At 40.9% G+C, this 20,092-nt stretch overlaps 1 protein-coding gene across 1 annotated transcript; it reads left to right on the top strand.

Moving 5' to 3' along the window:
- The first annotated feature begins 4,930 nt into the window (after nucleotides 1-4,930).
- On the top strand, nucleotides 4,931-19,644 carry LOC114550670 (carnitine O-acetyltransferase-like). The gene is made up of 9 exons (XM_028571429.1): nucleotides 4,931-4,957; nucleotides 5,482-5,760; nucleotides 6,880-6,992; nucleotides 8,549-8,602; nucleotides 10,662-10,812; nucleotides 16,674-16,848; nucleotides 17,964-18,136; nucleotides 18,528-18,628; nucleotides 19,521-19,644. The coding sequence occupies exons 1-9, from the start codon at nucleotides 4,931-4,933 to the stop codon at nucleotides 19,642-19,644; spliced, it is 1,197 nt and encodes a 398-aa protein (XP_028427230.1).
- Nucleotides 19,645-20,092: the final 448 nt, after the last annotated feature.

The raw sequence follows: 20,092 nt of genomic DNA, 5'->3' as shown, positions 1-20,092 counted from the left end.
CTCTGACATAGGGAAATGTGCGCCTTTCAAATACCTATGGTGATTTCTGCAAGGAGTGAGGATTGCTAGTGATATCCTTTCACCCAGTTTGGTGCGTGTTCCTTCCTGGTGGGGTGAGACAATATTAGTAGGTTCTGTGTTGTATAATAATGATCACAATAATGAAACAAAATAAAACAAACCAAACGAAGGACCGGAATTAACATTGCCTTGAATGTTGTGGCTGGGTGGAGCATTGGATGTTGCAGCTGCCGCAGCTTCGTGTTTCAACAGGTTCTCACTCCCATCTCGTAAAATACACACGCTTGGTCAGGTGCGTTTGTTGTTGTTTTTGACGCTAAAAGTCTCCTTTAGCGTCATATAACACGTTTTGGATGTTAAGGAAAAGGTCGTGGGTGGGTTTACGTTTCCATGACACGCGTGAACAACGGGACGGTTGGGTTTAGGAAAAGAAGAAAGTGACTTTAAGAACTGTGACACGCGGGTCACGAAACCCGGCCTCCTGGGTGAAAGTCCTGCGTTTGACTCATCCACCACCCCAACCAACCTCCCCATGTGGAATTTCAGCCTTACATACTACTCGCTACCGTAGTCTCTTAGTGTTACATCATCTTCAAACCCCGTGTAGCTACTGCTCTCCCCAGTACGCTACAAACACATCCGTATTTAATGAGTTCGGAGTGAGAACGGGTTGGTTTTGTACGGAGGTGCCTCAACACTGAAGAAATATTGTTGTATGACAGTTCTTCTGGGCACAGTAAACACCGAACCTTAAAATAATGCCATGAGTATGACTGTTTCGAAATAAAAACCTGGACTGTCCTGTTAGAATAGCCTACTTGATCTGAATTACTAGGTAGTTAATGCATCTAGGCTACTTTGTTAAGCAGATAATGTCTGAATGACAATGACGCTAATAATAATAATAATAATAATAATAATAATAATAATAATAATAATAATAATAATGAATAGGCCTAATAATACAACAGTCCATAACACGTAGCCGTTTACCTTATTCGCGGATAATATGTCAAAATGTTCCCACACCCTTGAATGCTTCCTTACGTATGTCCACGTTGTATTTCGAATAAACAGGCTCTGAAATAGGCCAGTCTACTCGATGAAACACAACAAAACTTCTCAAGGTGTATATATGGGGTATCAAGAATTTGAATCCAGCAAACCCTTCTGGAGTTTCAGAATGCTTATTTCACATGCTTATTTCAATTTGATACAAGCTGCACCACGGTTTCGAACCAGTGTGCTTTGTGGGAGTGATACTAACTTCGGTGCCTTGGTATCAAACGTCCCATCACTAGACAAAAGTAGATGTTTTATTAACGGTAAGAAAGTCTTTATTTATGTATTATTTGTGTATTTTTATATGTATATTTTTGAATTTTTTTTAGCATTTAACTTTGTGCGAATCCGACCTGCGGCCCTTTGCTGCGTGTCATCCCCCCTCTCCCCCTGACTTCTTGTCTAATACAATCACTATCTAATACAAAATTTTAAAAGCCTGTTTATTGATTTAGTGGTGAAATTACAATATAGAATTTGGAAATCACTACACACTGGCCTGAAATACACACAGACATGATCAGGACCTATTCGTGCACAAATGGATAGATGTCAGAGTGAGTGGGCTGCCAGTGCTGGACCAGCACCCTGGGCAGTTGGGCGGGGGTACAGTGCATCGCCCAATGGCACCTGGAGTGCCCAGGAGGTGAACTGGCATCCATTCTCTGTACTTTGGTCCGTACCGGGACTTGAACCAGCGACCCTCCGATTCCCAACTCAAGTCCCTACAGACTGAGCTACTGCCAGCCCAGATATTATTTAAAAAAAATAAACAGGTCACGTAACCAGACTTGATAGCAGTGTTAATGCTAATAAATAACTAACTAATCTTGGTCACTCTGAACCGCAACATCAACAGTAGTAGTGTTGCACGGTGTTCCGCTACTAGAAAGTTACCAAGATACTCCACCGTTACTCATGACGAACAAATCAACTTTTCTGAAAATGAAAGGAGTGTCATGCTTACCGAACGTAGTTACCGAACATCACTGGCATACTGCGTCCAGCACAATGCAACAGGCTCACAAAACTCCAATCAAGCTGTCAAACTACGCAGTTCTGATCAAATACTGTATGATGATTCTGTTACTGCATTGCCTATTTCTAGCCTGTTTAGCTACATTTGGAGCTTCCCTCACTCTCCCGGCTCCTGATTGCTGCCAACCTGGTTCACCTGCTCCCAGCTGCACACCTGCAACCCATCCACTAATCAACGCTGCACCGTAGCAACCACTCACTGATGGCCACATCCTCGTCTCAGCTACAGTGGTAGTGGCACAGCGCAGTCACTAGAATTGTGCATTCCAGTTTATTTCCTCCCGTATTTTCACTGATTTGCTTCTAACCTGCTTTTCCTGTGCCATATAATCTCTGCCTGCCTGATCATCATAACCTTTTCCATCAAATAATTGAATTGCTTTAACTTGATGGAATAGTGACAGAGTGTATGTGATTAAACACCACATTGTTAAGGTGAAAAATAAGTTCAGACTGCAGCCTTTTATAGCAGTTAACATTTTATTAATCCACTTGACAGAGCAGCTTCAACCACAGGTTGCTTTCCCGCTGCACATTAGGTTTTCATTCTGTGCCATGACTGTACTGTGTCTGATATCACTCACTCATTCACTGCTCGCTACTCACTTTATGGGGAGATACATGTAAAGGACTGTTATTTTTATGCCTTACTTGCCTATACTTAATAATACTCTTGATAAACAGCTTTAAGAGCTCTGTGAAAATTCACGCCAGACAATATTAATCTTTCTTTCTTTATTCTCACAATCATTTAAATATTTTTGATCAGTAGAAAATAATAACTCGACATTAAACTGAGACGTGCTGCTCTTTCAAGAGGTCGTCAACTTGTTAGTGATAAGATGAATATGATGCCAGGCCTTTGTATTTAAAATAGATAAATACATATATAATTACTGAATTGTCAATGTGAAAATGAACTTGTCTAGTGTCAGACAGCATTTCTGCCTTTGGCTTTTAAAGGATAATTCTGGCCTAAAACGAACCTAGGGGTTAATATGTGGTGGCAAATTTTATTTTAACCATTTGTTTAATGATATTAACCATTTGTTTAAAGATTGTTTTAAACCTCCACATAATCCTGTTCCTTCCTGTAGACTTTTAAAGCACCAGAGAGGGAAACAGTTACAGCCGTCAGCTATAGCCTAGAGAGTTATTTAGTTTTACTAGCTTGAAGCTCCTCACATTGTTGACTTTTTGCTTAGATAGAAGTGGAGAAGGCCGATGACGTTTACGACAGTGAGAACTACGTAGGTTTCTGTCTCCTGAGATTGTTTAGGCTAATGTTAGGAACGGAGAGCAGAGGGGAAGGAGAGACAATGGTTTGACTGTTAATGATGTCCTCTTTTCAACTATGAGCATGCTAGAAGATACGTTTAGAGGGGTGGCTTAACAGAGGTTTTCACTATATGAAGTGTGGATGTTTAGACTTTAAGTTAGAAGACCCTTTCAGATGTGCCGTGGTACTTGTGAAACAGTTTTCTCTGCATTTGCAAATGTAAATAAATACTCAAAGACCAGACTTTGGATTAATTCTCAAACAGTCGTTATTCGTTTTCATTTTGATCATTGATATTACTAAACGCTGCTGCTTCAAGGAAAACTTCCACCACAAATAACATAACCGAGTCGAGCATTCTCTGGGACATGTTTTCATGCTAATCAAATGTGTTTGTACCTTGAAACAAGCTAGCGCAAACCGCTGATTAGCTTACAAGGCTAGTATTCAAGGCACTTGGAAAGTGGAAAAACAAATTGCTATTTTATACCACTAACAAGGCTCAAAATATCACCACACTTCAACTGGAAGCATAATGAGGGTCCCTACATGCAAACCGAAGCATTGAGAACTTTATAAGTGTACAAAAAGTTCATTAAAAAGATAGATTATAAAGACAGTAGTATTCATGTTTACATGTTGGTGCCATCTTGAAAACCAGTCATGAGCAGTCGAATCACGAACGCTGTGTTTGAGCTATGTTTCTGGTTGCACGCCGTTTGTCGTTCAACTGGTCATTACTGTGTTCCCAAGATGGTGGCCGCCTGTATACGAGAACGCTACTGTCTTTCTAAACTATCTTTTTAATAAACTGTCTGCACACTTACAAAGTTCTCAATGCTGGCCCTCCTCCTGCTCCTCCTTCTCCTGCCCCAGCCTGTCGCTGCATCAGCTACATTTGCAAACAAAAATACAAACACATTTATTGTTACTTTGCCTTTTATTTCTTACCTCTTAACTCGTAGTCGCTCCTCCTCAGCCTGGCTTGGCCTTCGTGAAACACACCAAGCCAGGCTGCACAGATTAGACGAGGTCAAGCCTCGCATTATCGGATATCCTGGATTCATAAACTCTGCTTTTGTGAAACAGCCCACAGGGGCATAGAGTAGGGTGTGAGTCTTTGCTTACCTCTCATCCCTGTCAGAAAAAACATTGCAAGCTAAGACATGTTGATAGACAAATTTACTCAATGTGACAGTTTGTGACATCATTACAGTCATTAAATTACATTAAAGGCCCTAGACACACACACACACACAGGTGTTCATTGGTGATTGGACCTTTTCCAGGACTGTGTGGGTGTGGTTAGACTGAGTGATTAACATCTTCCTGAGTCCACTGGCGTTAACCTACCTTTATATTCCGTTGATGTCAGATAGTCTCTAGATAGTTGAGCTGGCAGCAGAGCCATTGTTACCAACTCCTCTCATATACCAGAAGCTTTTCTTTTAAAGACATTATCCACCTGTATCCCGTAAACATATTTAATAGTGTCTGACTTCAGTCTGTGGGGGTTTCTCTGAAAGCACAATGTTGAGAATTTGCAGCAGAGCTCTGGTAAGTAACAACACCTTATTGAATTACATTAGCTAGACTAAATCATGTGGGTAAATTGATTTATCCTTGCATACAACTAAGGTTTGTTACCCTATATTTGTATGTCTTAAATTCTGGCAAAAAATATTTTTTATATTTTGTTTTTAATTATTGTACTGGGTCTATACCCCTTTAACTGTTATGTTAAAGCTGAGTGCGTAACTTCTACATTTCCAATTTTGAGCCTGTCAGTGGCAAAAACATCACTTTTAGGGACGAAATTGATGCTGCACATTTACCCTACTGTATATGGTTACATTGCATCCCGTTTCACCGCTGACGGTTGCCAATTTCAGAGATTTTAATTCACATCATTACTTAGACATCGATGCATGGAAAAAAACACGAAATTACCCTTTAATCCAGGTCTTCTTCTTGCAGAATATATTGTAATACAATAAGGACTTACTGGTATCTAGTCAAGTTGAAACAGCTGTCATAAGTTACAACATGCTTGTATTTGAGTACATTGTTGTGTCCTTCAGGTAAAGGTGGGGATGGTGAAGCCCTGGCAGTTGGTGAAACCTGTATCATCGACTCTGGTTGCTGGAAGAAACATGAGCCAGCAGAAAGAACTGCCCAAGATGCCTGTCCCCCCTTTGCAGCAGACCTGTGAGCTCTACCTGAGCTACGTGGAGCCCATGGTGGAGCCGGACGAGCTGAGGCGAACAAAAGAGCTGGTGGAAGTGTTTCTGAAAGCAGGAGGTGTTGGTGAAAGACTGCAGAGAGGCCTGGAGAGGAAAGCAGACAACACTGAGAACTGGGTGAGCTCAACAACTACACCAACAGCTGTAGACACTTTCACGGACACAATGGGGGTGACATGCTCGCAGATTCTGCAGTTATTTGGCTCCTGGTTTACTGAATGAGCAGCTCATAGTGCACTCATCTTCTGGATTCAAACACATTCTGCCAGTGATGGAGAGCTCATAGACACAGTGTGGGGTGGGATTTCTATAAGATCTCCAAGTTTAGAAGTTAAATCATGATTACCATGACTAAATAATTCTTATTTCATAACGTATATCTTGACCACATTCAAACCACTCCTTTCTTAGAAAAATTGGGTCTATTGCGATGTAGTGCTAAATAAAACAGAGGGTTGAACCAGAAAGAGAGGGATGGAGTGGAGAGAGAGAGGGTTGAGCCAACAAAGAGAGGGATGGCCTAGAGAGAGAGAGAGAGGTTTGAGCCAGAAAGAGAGGGATGGTATGGAGAGAAAGGGTGGGGTCAAAGTGGCAGCTGCACCTGCTCATAGTTGCAGACGAACATGATGTTGTAGATGTAACACTGCAGTTACAGCCAGTAGTGGTTTTACAATACAATCATCATCACATTGAATGAAAACAAGTTGCCTCCTGTTCCTTTGGCCGGCTACAAAATAAATCACATGTGATCAATAATAGTCCCTGATCTGTATTTCTAAAGTTGAGTCTTTCTTAAATATGTCATCACACTCAATAATCTCAAACCTAAAGCCACAGTGACAGTACTAAAAAGTATTTAGGGGGATTTTACATTTAATGTAAAACCTATTGTTTTCATCACATAGCTGACTAGATAACTATTTGACACTGTAGTTATAATAAAGTGAAATGTTATTTGGTCATTTTATTTACATAGCAGATTTAAACTCAATACAATTCTGGGACTTGTATCAATAAAATGTTGCCACCAGTAACTGCAGGTGTCACCAAATTCATAACCAGAAATAAACCTAAAGGATTGTCACTATAAATTCAAACCATGAATTCTGTAGCCATACTATTTGTCAAAGTGCATGTTCAGTACTGGTTTTGTACACTTTGTGCCACCCTGCAGGGGATGAAAAAATGTCTGTCTGTTTGTATCTTTGTGTCACTTATACTTGTTACTCTTTGTAGTTATCAGATTTTTATGTGGACGCTGATAATCTCATCAAACGTACGTCCCTCTTAAATTGGTCTGGGGTGATTTTTCCACGAATGGATTTCAGAGATAAAAAGGGACAATTAAGGTAAACACACACACACACACACACACACACACACACACACACACACACACACACAGCCAGACCCTCCTCCGCAGCACTGTTGAGGAAGGTCTGGCAATGCGAGACTAGGGTTAAAGAACGCTCCCCATGTAGGACAACTGAGGCTGAACCATCCAGCCCATGTAGACGGGCACCAACTATTTCTATTAACCCTATCCAGTTTTTTTTTAGGAGAAAAACCTAAGCACTGTATCCCCTGTCTGCTCCACTGCAGTCCAGCTGGTAGTTTTGGTGGCTCTTTTCATATCTCCACCGTCCCAGTACAAACCCCTCGCACTCGGTCCTCTTTGCAGTGGATGCCCATTCATATTATGCCTGCTTCGGTTTTGTCTATTTGTTTGACCTGTGATGAAAACTTTAACATCGTCAGCATATCCTGACAAGCTGAATTTATACTTTCTGAAAAGGTTAACCCTTTGACCCTTTCTGAGTTGATTGAGGCTCAATGGCCAGAGAGTATAGCATCCTTGATGAGGGACAACCCTGTCGGATGCCTCTCTGTTCACCATCCACTTCTAACAAAATAGTAGAAGAAATGTCAGTGACAATTTATAATATGTAACCATCACTAATTAAGGGTGAATTGATATTTAATTAAATTTCAGTTCATAGTTATTTTACAGTTAAACAATTAAATGATAATTATTCATGTTTACAAATTTTTAGAGCTATAATGTTATTGTTATGTTATTTTAACAGTTTATTGTTGCACACATAAATATAATTTTATGTATCATATTAAGCATTTGTTAATGATTACCAAATGTTTTGTAAACCTCAAAGAAATAATTTGTTAATACCAATTATACAGTTGGCTATTGTTAAGTTGCATCTGATGACTAGAATACCTTGTCAATGGTTAACAAATAGTTTCTAAAGCATCTATTAACATGATTTAGACAGATATCGGTGTACAAAAAGTACCTTTCATAGATCACCAAAAGAAAGATTGAATGGGGCCAAATGAATGTTAGATGATGCTTTATAAACCACTTTAATTATTAACTAATCATTTTAGCATTAGATGCAACTTTATAAAAGCCAACTAATATGTATAGATGGTTTACTAAACAATTAACAATTGATAAAGTATAAACTCAAAATTCATGAACAATTTTATTACACTAAACTTCTTACAAAATAACAAATAAGTATAACCAAAAGCCTCAAGTGTCCTAAATAAATAACTGTGATCAACTCAATCAAAAGCTTGTGATTATTATATTGTAAAACAGTCGCAACATGAACTCTTCAACAACTTTAGACAAATCAATAATGACAAATTATTAAAAGACAGTAACCCCAAATCAGTTGTCAAGAGGAGTCATACTGTTGTATAATGTCTTTTGTGGCTCTGCATGTAACTTTTCAAAGACTTCAAATTTTGGGTTTTAAGAGGTTGACGTATACGAGGGTCAAAAAGTCAGGATATCTAAGCCTCTGTAACGTTGACCATTCCTTTATGAAAGTTTGTTTTCGAACATTAAAATGAATAACAAGGTTTTTTTTTTGGTCAGGTGTGCTGCCCAACTAATTACGGCTGTGTTGGAAATGAAGACAATGATCGACAAGTGAGTACTATGCTTAAAATGTTCTAATCCTCACTGATTATTTTTCCGTCATAATTTATTGGTTCACACAATGTTATAATTAATGATTATTGTGCAGCTCAAAATTGAACCGTAATATTTACTAAAGCTGATGTTGTTTTTGGCAGAAGAAGCAGTTAAATTACAAATTAACATTAAGAACGGTCAGAGGTTTCAACTGCTGCCTGAAAACGGTGATATGCTTATTAAAATGATGTAAAGCCAGAGATATGAAATCAGTTCTATGAAGAATTTGAATGGTGATTTTTTTTTTCTCTAAAGCCTGAACCATCAATTAAATTCTGCCCAGAAAATTCAAATTTTTTCAATTAAAGTTTTTTCGGACATTTTGATAAAATGTAAAACAATATTTTTAAAGAATATTTTGAATACATGATATGATATTTTTCTATCATCTTTGAAACATCAGGCATTTATCCAAATTATTCACAAAACATGTCATTGTTTTTAGAAACAAAGACATTTTTTATAGCATTATCAACTGCTCCATTTCACTTGAATTGCCATCCATAATCATTCTATGGGCATCTTGAACACTGTACTGTCTTGCTATCTGAAAATACACACAAAAACAAATTAGGAAAGCCAAACATCCTCTGGATGCCATCGGTCTCTAGATTGTGGATGTACAGTTTCATTGGTCTATGATTATCCTCAAGGTCACAACAGCTTATTTTACAGTGAATGGTCTTACTACAATGAAATGGCTCTTTTGGGGAATAGCATCATCACATATGAATATGATTGAGCTCATTGAATCCACAAGAGTCTCAGCTTTCCAGTCAGATGTGATTTATGCAACTCCAAGACTGTTTAGGGACCGCAGTATGCTGACATATTCAAACAAACCCTTATAGAATAGATGGAAACAACACATTTGTACTGTATGAGAAAAATGGGCATTTGCATAAAGGGTTCCCATAAAACCCATTTTCATTTAAATATCTGGCAATGGATATCCCAGTTGCTCTTTCGCCAAAATGTAGACAAACTTTGGAGCATTACTTTTCCTCCATCCAAGCTTGGTTCCACTGGATTCCTTAAATCATCTAGATTAATGTGATACCACTAACTTCACGCTAGCCTAAAATATGAATATGAAAATAAATACAAACAGCAAAATACAAATATAAATACAAATCGCATTTTATACATACATTCTCAACACGATTTTACTATGGAGTAAGCTACAAAATATAAATTAATTCATTATAAGTTGCTGCAATCAATATAATATTGATATTGAAGTATTTTTAACAATATAAATGTTATTCTTACTGTAATTTTTATTTAAATTATTAAAGATTTGCATGCTAAAAATTTAAAGGTCAGTGAATCAGGGCAGCCATTTCTGATTTTCTATTAAAAGCCTGAAATTTACCAATACTGGCTGCAGTGCATTGATAATCCACCAGGGGGCAGAAACATGTAACATTTACCATTTTCATACAACAGGTTTTTCAGGAAAGTATATCATGTAGATGACATAGTCACTGAACGTCTAGTATCAAATATGATACGAATGGCATTAAAGGGAGTTTGGATCTCAACTTAAGTTGAACTTGTAGAAGTTCAACCAAGTTCAGACATTTGCTCTGTCTTTTAGGAACTCTATCATCTGTGGTTAGATCAGCTTTAGTATTTGTATTTTGCACCAAAATCTATGTGTAAGATTATTCATAGAAAAGACATGGCTCAAGCTGAACACATCTTATGGAGCACAATGATTGTGGCAAAAGTTTGTTTTAATTCAAACTTTATTAAAACATATTGTGTGTGGATCAAACGCTTTATCATGTTAAAGTGAGCGGTAAGCTGACTATATCAGTGCTACATTGTATCTGGTGTAGGCCTCCTAATTTCCTCTTGTTATGTAGGTGAAGAGACTAAACTTACGTTAAAGATAGAAGCAGAGCTACATTATTCAAAGTGATCCTGAACAGCCACTGGATGTGGCAGGTTCATGGTCATCAATGGCCAGAATTGTATGTCACAGTGAATTATGTTTGTATGTTTGCAGTGGTACACTACCAGTTGAATATATAAGAGGGAAGCTGCTGTGTATGAAGCAGTACGAGCGGATTCTGTCATCCTGCATTGTCCCTGGTGTGGAGAAAGATTCATTGGAGTTCTACGCAGAGAAACACATCACTGTTGTACACAACTCTCAGGTGAGAAACATCACGTAATTATACCATGGTCTGGGTGAATACTCAATTCTGATTGGCTGTAGGGTTTCTATTAAAAAGTGATATAGGCCACCAACTTACGAGTTCTGGTGAAAGTGACTGTTTAGCATTCTAGATTGATGCCCTACATTTAAACCCCCAAAGAATTGTGAATCTGTTATTTCTAGAGGTGTGACGAGATCTCGTCCCACGATTGAAACGACTGAGTTAACTTTTGCAGAGCGATGGCAAAAGAAAAAAGCTGCCTGTAAAACCCAGCGTTGGAACGTTAACTCTCTCTCTCTCACCTTCTCTTTAAAGAGACACACACACGTCCGCAGCGTGCAGTTCGATGTGTCGCTGTCTTGCGCAGACCACTCTCTTTCTCTGTTAAATTAGTTGGGAAGTGAACAGCAAAACCTAACTTTAACTTTTAAAGATATTCATATAGATATTCGTCCTATAATGGTCATGAATTGATACTAGAGTAGCCTACTTCCTTGTGTTGGGAATTCGTAGGATACAGATTCAATCATTGGCAAATTATCAAAGTTGTTTTATCAATATTAATAAAGTTATGAATATGGTTATTAATAACTTTATCAAATTGACAAACAATCAAAATGGGGCACCACCCTGCAAAGTCAGGGACCAATAATCAAACAGAAATAGTCTCATTAGGTGGTATTCCTTTAAAATACAGATCTTAATTAATTTGATTAATTTATCTGGTATTCTTTAAAGGAACAAAAGGAAGGGGGAATTTGAGCACTGACCTGTGTTCAACCAGCAATTATTACAATAAGTACACAAATAATCACAGACAACTGCTAATTAAAGTATAGTAGAATTTATTGACTTCAAAATCATCAATTGCCGATCAATAATTCTTCAATTAAAACCAATATACCTTTTTCAATCTACAACAAAACAAACCAGCATGTGGGGAGACACTGTGTGTGTGTCTGAGAGAGAGAGAGAGAGAGAGAGAGTTGCTCGGTCACGTCCAGATTAGCCATTAGCTCATTGAAGCTAGGCTATGTGTTAGCTGCACAAAAGCTATTTAGCCTCAAGAGGGCGATAGTGGGCTGCGTTGCAATGCCAAGTGACTAAGCTAGTCAGTTACCTCTCAAACGAACGTGAGGTTGACAGTTTGTGGGCCCTCGTATGGGCCCACAAACTGGGGAGCAACCTTCTTGGAGGAGTGCTGAAGCAGGAGGTCCTGGGAGGAGAGCCACACCCTCTGGCCCCCCGGTAATTGATAAGCGTCCGGGAGGAGGGCTATGGAGCAGTCGTAGGGGCGGTGGGGGGGCAAGGACAAAGCCTGGTCTTTGCTGATCACTTGGGCAAGGTCGTGGTATTCAGGGGGGACAAGAGTCAAATCGGGTCAGGAGGAGCGAGAGATAGAGGAGATGCACCGGGGGCTCGGGCAGACAAAAGGCATGAGGAATGGCAGGCTGGACTCCAATTTCTGATCTTCCCCCACGACCAGTCCACATTGGGGTTGTGGGTAATGAGCCAGGGGAGTCCGAGAACAATGGGTGAGAGTGAGGCGGGGATGAAGTGAAAGGACAGGGACTCGTGGTGGTTACCGGAGGTGAGGAGCTGGAGCAGGGGATTACAGTACAAAAGGTGAGCGACTGACCATTAAGGCTAGTGGCGTGAAGGGGCGTGTCGCGGGGAATTTGGGGGATGGAAAGCTGTTGAGCGATTTCGATGTCCAAAAAAGTTTTCATCGGCGCGGGAATCTACCAGTGCTCCCAAAGGGAGTGTCCCCCCCTGCCACAATAGGGAAACCTCCAGTAGGAGGCAAGGGTTGGGAGAGGTCTGGCTCGCCAAAGCTCCCACAGCTACTGGCTAGCCGACTCTTTTGGCCGGACAGGGCAGGAGGAAATGAAATGACCGAGGTTACCACAGTAAATGCAGAATCCAGCCAGACGATGGCGCTCTTGCTCTTCTGGAGAAAGACGGGCGCGGCCCAATTGCATGGGTTCAGGGGGGGGCGGAGACGGGGGTGCCGGAGGACTGATTGAGCGTGGTTGGGAAAGCGAGGGAGCATAGGCCCGAGGTGGCAGAGGGCAGGACTGGGAAGAGGGCGAAGCGAGCGCTCTCTCTCCCCCTCTCCCGGATGTGTTTATCTAGGTCAATTGTGGTTTCAATAAGGCTGTCCAGGCTCCCCGGCTCGTCCCTAGCGGCTAGCAGGTCTTTCATCTGCTCGCTAAGCCCATTCAGGAACACGCGACGGAGAGCCGGACTGTTCCAGCCTGATCTAGTGGCCAGAATGCAGAAATCGACCAAATACTCCGCGACACTGCGATTACCCTGACGGAGATACAAAAGACGGGAATTGGTTTCAGCCCCCTGCACAGGGCGATCAAACACCCTCCTCAGTTCCTCCGAAAAGTCAGAGTATGAGGAGAAGAGATCGCGGAGCAGCCCGGCGACAAAACACACCCTGGCCTCGTCAGAGCGGTAGGTTACTGGCTGCCCCTGGAACACCAGGGCACACTGCACGAGGAAACCCTTGCACGTTTCCAGCTCACCGGAGAATTTGTCAGGCGGAGAAACCGGAGACTCGAGGGGAACGGGCAGGGCTGAATTTACCATGGGGCGGCGATCGGAATGAGTGGACGGAGCAAGGTTACTGGAGGGATGGGGAGACTCGGGGGGGGAGGAGCAGGTTGGCCGAGTCGCCGGACCTCCTCGACCAGGGAGCCGCGGGAGAGGCACTGGGGCTGGGTACTCTGGGGAACACTGGGAAGCTGTAGCCGAGTGAGAGAGGCTGGGACTGGAGAGCAGAGGGAGCGAGGAGAGCCTGAAGCAGGGTGCCGAGGGAGGGGGTCAGTGCGGTGAAGCCAGCTGACTGGAGATGACGGTAGCAGATGGTAGATGGTGACTGGGGAAGAGAGACACAACAGGTGAGTGAGCGTTCAGGTAACAGACAAGAAAAAAACCAACGAGAATCTCAGAGAGGTTCATCTTTGTGTTTCACCAGAGTGACTGGAGCAATGATCAAGCAGAGATAGTCTGTTGAGCCAGGGTAGAAATACTGGTCTTGATTGTAGATGAGGGGCAGGTGTGTGCAGCGGGAGACGGTGATGATGGGGTGGTAACCAGGTGTGCTCAATCAGCTGGCAGCAGCAGTGGGAGGGGGAGAGCAGAGTAGGCACAGAGAGAGAGGCAGGCAAATAGGAAAACAGAGGAGGAGAGAAAACCAACCGAGAAACAAACCAGAGAATAGTAAACAAAGCAGAAAACTCACAGCCAGCCGACCCCAACCATCACACTCGTTTTTCATTTTGTTGTTCATTGAAGTTTTCTGTAAAATAGTGTTAAAATCTTGTCTCGTCTCGATCTTGTGAACCCAATAACATGTCTCTTCTTTTCTCATGAGCTGGGTGTCTCGTACCACCACTAGTTATTTCCAACACTTAGTTTAGTCCTTCTGTGCCTTGTCCGTTGCACACCAGAGGTTTTCGCTAACACCTAAGCTGCACAAATTAAGTTACACTGCCCCTCTGAACTTACTCGGTCTGACATCTTGTTTGTTGTTCAACTCGCTACTTCAGGCTGCGGCCGAAAGTACACACAGCGTATCATTTGTTTGTGAAAGTCTTGATATTGATTTGGGGACAATGATATGGCTGGATAACTTGCTTGTTTTGTTGTTGTCCAACATTGTTTTTCTTTTTTAAATAATTCCTTGCATTATTTCAGTTATGTGTTAATCTGGAAAATGCTTTTTATTTTGTGAAGATGAGTACATGAAAATAAAAATCTGTATTAAGTAATGCAAATTAAAGTAAAACAAACTAGATCACGTTGGAAATACTGCTGTTGGAAGCACATTCTACTAATTCAGGGGATTTAGTATTACAATTCTAAGTGTTGTAACATCCTACAGTTTAAAGAACACTTTCTTTAAGGGGTTGTGCATAAGACTGACATGACTCTGCCATGACCATGACATGACACCTGTCATGACATGAAGGAGTATTTATGAATGTTCATGGCTGCCATTATGTGTCATTCAATAAGATATGACACCTTTTAATGCAAAGTTAGCATTTTTGAACTTTTTGTATTATGACATCTTGACATTAAGCAAGACCTGTAACCCCCCCTGGCCATTTCCAGCATGAGAGATAATTGGTATGCATTGCTCATGGGTTGTCTAAATTAGTCTATATGCAGAATGTTCCACTTCCGGGATTGTTCTGTTGCCGTTGGAAATTCTGCTGGATGTCAAACTCTGAGGACTCTGGTTACCTGCTTCTCAGATCTCTGCAATGTAAATCCACATAGCTAGCTAGACTATTTTTGAGTTTTCTGTTGCACGACTAAAACAACTTTTAAATGTACACGTTCAAAAACGTTCCTTCCCGAGGCTATTTTGCATTAACACCGGGGCTGCATCTGGTGCTTAGTGCCGCCCAAGACGATTGTGATTGGTTTGAAGAAATGCCAATAAACCAGAGCTTGTTTTTCTTCCATCCCGGAATGCTGTGTGGACTAGCCAGACCCTCCTTTGCAGGGCTATGGAGGAAGGGCTGCCAATGCAAGACAGATATCCCTGGTCAGACCTTGGTCATTGGTGTGAAAAAGGTATGAGGCTGAGTCAAGACACTCTGCAAAGAAAGATCATTTGATGCCATTGGTTTTGTTATTACCCACAACCATACCTTGCTGACCATAGTTGAGAGTTGGAACATACATCCACCACTAAGTCAAGTAGGCTACTTCACCTTCAGTCTTACATCCCTCTTTACCCTGACAGTCCAATACAGTCATTCGCATCGCTGCCAACAGTGCACCAGTCAAGCTGTCAACCTCATGCTCTAAAGGCGGTTACAGACCAACCAGATGGCCAACAGTTGGCAGAAAAGGGTAAGTCGGACTGATCAGTCTCCCCGAGTTGGACCAAAAAGTGCCTCAAAACACACCGAAGAGACGAGAAGTAATGCGTCTCCATAACAGCAGGCGGCGCTAATCTATATTGTTGCCCAACAAATCAAAACCCGCAGCTGATTGGACGAACGTGGGTTTGTTTTCTCTGGAAATTCAAACTAGACTGTCATGGCGGCTTGTTCAGAATACGGTCTCATATTGAACTAAAATAGTTCACTGAAACATGTTTCTGAAAACATTTTAAGCGAGAAATAGGCCATGCAGTTGCTGAATCTGTCTTCATTTCTGATCAACAAAGGTCAGTTTAAAAGAATTTCATCAGATTTTGAGAGAATAGTCACGCTCATTCCGCTCGCCATTTACACGTGAGTCCCGACTGCCCTGTCTCCGACTGAACACGTCAGGTCGGCCAAAATTAAGGCCGACATCCCCTCAGACGGACGACGGCACGAAACACACGGAACAGACTCGAGCCACCGACCTCGCCAGACTTTCCAACGGTTGATTATCGGGTTAGTGTGTCAGCACCCTTAGCCTCACTCATGAACAAGACCCCAGGATATCTGAACTATTTCCCTAAATTGCATGCAACAGCTAAACTCTTTTCCTTTCAGACCACTGTGTTTCTGCAACAGGAACAGTTTTCCTCTTCAGTTTTTTTCAATTCAAATCAATTTTATTTATAGTATAAAATCATAACAAGTTATCTCGACACTTTACAGATACAGTAGGTCTAGACCACACTCTGTAATTTACAAAGCCCCAACAATTCCAGTAATTCCCCCAAGAGCAAGCATTAGCAGTATTTACAAATTGTAATTACGAATAATGATTGTAAATGAAATTACCACAAAGTAATTTCCACACAGACACCCTGAGGCCCTGGGGGGCACCTGAGCTTTGCTCAGTTGGTAACCCAGTCTTGCTTTCATGTGTTTTCATCCCTTTGGATTAAGTTCTTTGTGCTGGACATGTACAACAGTGATGGGACTCCGCTGACAGTTGATCAACTCTGTGTTCAGCTGGAGAGGATCTGCAACGCCTCACTAGAGAACAACACGGAGCCTATCGGCATCCTCGCCACCGAGCATCGTGACATCTGGGGCAAAACCTACATCGACCTCATCAAGGGTGAGAACAACTCTGCGCTCATTTATGAGAACCTGTGAAATCAACTTATTGTCTACAGTAAGAAAGGTGATCTTGTGGCAGAGTGTAAACCGCGTAAATTCTATAATAAGCTGTCAAAACGAGAGGTATGACCATACACAGTTGGGGGTTCAGTGCCGTGTTTAAGGGCAGCCAGTACCAGTATTGCATTGTTTTTTTTGGTCCGTTCCAGCAATATGTCTGCTCTGTTAACCAAGAAGATGTATTGTTGATGAAAGACAGCACTAAAATCACTAAAATGCAGTTAGGGTTAGGGTTACTGTAAAACTCTTTATTTTCATTGCCTTCCACCTTTTCTTCCGCCCCCAGCAACACACTCATATTTTTGAGCCGGCTGACTCCGTCTTTCTGAGTCCATTGCGAGTCCGTCTCTATACTCGGTCCGATTATTGTGGTTGATTTACGCAGATTTTTGCTAAATGGCTCTCATAACATATCGGATTGGGTGGCATATGCTGTCCAAGACTACTGGAGGCAAAATGTTTGTGATTACTCTATATTTTAATTGTTATATTTTGTGACCAAATTTTGAATCTGCAACATTCTCTGCCAGGTAAATGTAGTAGTACAATTTTTTCCTCTGAAGTAGAAGTACAAAGTAAGTCAGTAGTAGGATATAGTGTGCATATAGAGTTGCATATTGAGTGCTTTGGGGTCCTTCTGGAAGTAATTTTGGGGTAGTACTAGTATATATAAAATGGGGATAAATAACCTTCTATAATACAAAGACACAAAACAAAATTTAATTATTCTACTAAGTTCACCATACAGTTTGACAGTTTTGTTACTTTTTTAGTGTTTTAGTTTTTGAGCCTTAATATGTTCTTGGAATTCAAAATGCTTTTACCCTTTTTTGACTATTTTTATTTGCTTTGTTTTTTTATTTATTTCTATTTTGTCTAGATCTATTTTTCTATGTTGTTTATTTACCCAAATTTTGTCCTGCTGACGTTTAGCCCCACTGTTTAGCCCTCTGTTGTTATATTGACCCCTGGATATCCTGCTTTGTCTGTCAAAGCACATTGTGAACTCTGTTTTAAAGCTGCTATACAAGTTATTATTTGTATTATTATTAGATAAGACCAACAAAGAGTCAGTGTTGGCTATCCAAAGCAGCATCTTCACAGTGTGTTTGGATGGAGCGATGCCCCCGGGTGAGACGTTTGACAACAATGCCACTGACTCGATGCTGCACGGAGGAGGCAGTCAGTGGAACAGTGGAAACCGCTGGTTTGACAAGGGGCTGCAGGTGATATAACACAAAGGAAAATTATACACAAAACACTGAGGGTCTTTTTCTGGCACGAGCACTTGGGACTGATATCACAAATTTGAAAAGAGACAGCCAGAAGAAACCTTTTTATTGTTGAATACATTTCTCTCTCTCTTGTTTCTCTGCATAAACGCACCAGTCTATGCAGTTGTACTGCTGTATCGGCCGATCCATCTTGGTTAACCAGTAATCATAGTCAATAATAATCAGTACAATAAAAGCACCAATCAACTGCTGAACAAATCTAAACTTGTTCCTTAAGCGTTGGTTAGAATAACTTCAGCAACATAGTTGCACATACAAAAATAGACTCATGAGAAGTTGGGATGTAATGCTAATTGTGTTTTTTGTTTAAATATTTTTTCAGATAATTATTGGAGAAGACGGGTTATGTGGTACTAACACCTCGAATGTCAATGCTGATGGTGTAGTCATTGTGGAGATGTGCGCACGTTTGCTACACCTAATGTAAGTAGACCACAAATATATTCTCTTTTGTAAGTGTAGGTGTTTTGATTTGCTGTAATAATCACATAATAAAAAGTTAGGCAAGTGTACACATAGAGTTTAAAATCATAACATCTTGCCGTGGCATGGACCGGTGAAAGGATTTCTGTCTTTGTCCAATCACACATATATATGTCTACAATACTGAACTATTCAAAGGTGTCCCTGTGGAATTTTGACGTGAACAAAGTTTCTGTTTACATTCAGTGTTGCTCACCCTTCTTGAGGTCTAACCATAGACTGTAAAACATAATGGTCAAAGTATGGAGTTTCCAGCAGGTGAAAAAAATAAGCGTGTAAAGAGATTATGAGAAAATTAACCTACTACTTGATTTATTACTTCAATAAACATTTTAATTGTGAATTTTGGGTCTTAGTCGCTACATTAAGTATTTTCCATACAGCAGGGTGATCATTCAGTAAGTTATGGTCCCAGGCTACACGCCGACGTGTCAATCAGGACAGAGGCTTAGCAATGCGTATCCATGTCACTGTGGACATTAAAATAGACTTGCACTTGTTTTTTGGGTGTTATCGCTGTTATCATCGTAAACTTTGACCCCCTCACTGTGTGTTTTAACTTCATCAAAGTTAACTGGAAACTTTTTTGACTCGCTGTACTGCATGCGTGCAGGTGAAAGGCACCAGTACCCCCATTGTATACATGACCAAAGAATGCTTTTAGTGCAATAAGTGCACAATTAAGACACAATCATTTCAGATCTTTTTTTTTGCTCTTGGTATTTTAGCTGTCAGATGTGCTTGGTTAGTGTTTATGTGTATTTTTAGGTGACTTTGGTTTTTCATTTAATTCCCTTCTGTTCCCTCCCATGTATCATTTGTGTGAAAACAGGAAAAAGCCACAGGTAATGCAGTCTCCCTTGGAGCCGCTTCCTGAACCCCAGAGACTACATTTCAACATCACACCAGAACTCAAGAAGGACATTGAGGAGGCCAAGAGGCACCTGCACATGTGAGACCAGCTTTTAGTTGTGATAGTTACATAAACACCCAATGACCTGGGTCTCATTTACTAAACAGTGCATAGGATTCATACTAAAAGCCTACATGCTCTCAAAAGCAGAAAATTGCTTGCACCAAAAAAAAAAAATCAGACTTATAAAACTTCACCTCACACAAGACTCTACCTTAAACACTTCAAAAGTTATGAAAGGGGGCTTGGCCTGAGTAAGTGGACGTGGTTAAAGTATCACATGTAGACCACACATTCAAAGTTTTGTGTAAATCGGATGTTTGTTATATAATGCTGATTTACTTTTGCCAACAGGTGGCGCTATGACCAAAAGTCAATATTGGCCTGTAGATGTCTTCAGGCCTGGACCTTTGTTGATCATGGGAAATTTCTAGCAAAACGTACAATGTACACTCTAGTTACAGCCACTTTCTCGTTCATCGCTAAACACT

This window comes from Perca flavescens, chromosome 24 (genome assembly GCF_004354835.1).
Source record: "Perca flavescens isolate YP-PL-M2 chromosome 24, PFLA_1.0, whole genome shotgun sequence".
Classification (NCBI taxonomy): Eukaryota; Metazoa; Chordata; class Actinopteri; order Perciformes; family Percidae; genus Perca; species Perca flavescens.
Note: the sequence above shows the minus strand (reverse complement) of the source record. Positions and strands in the feature narration are given on the sequence as shown.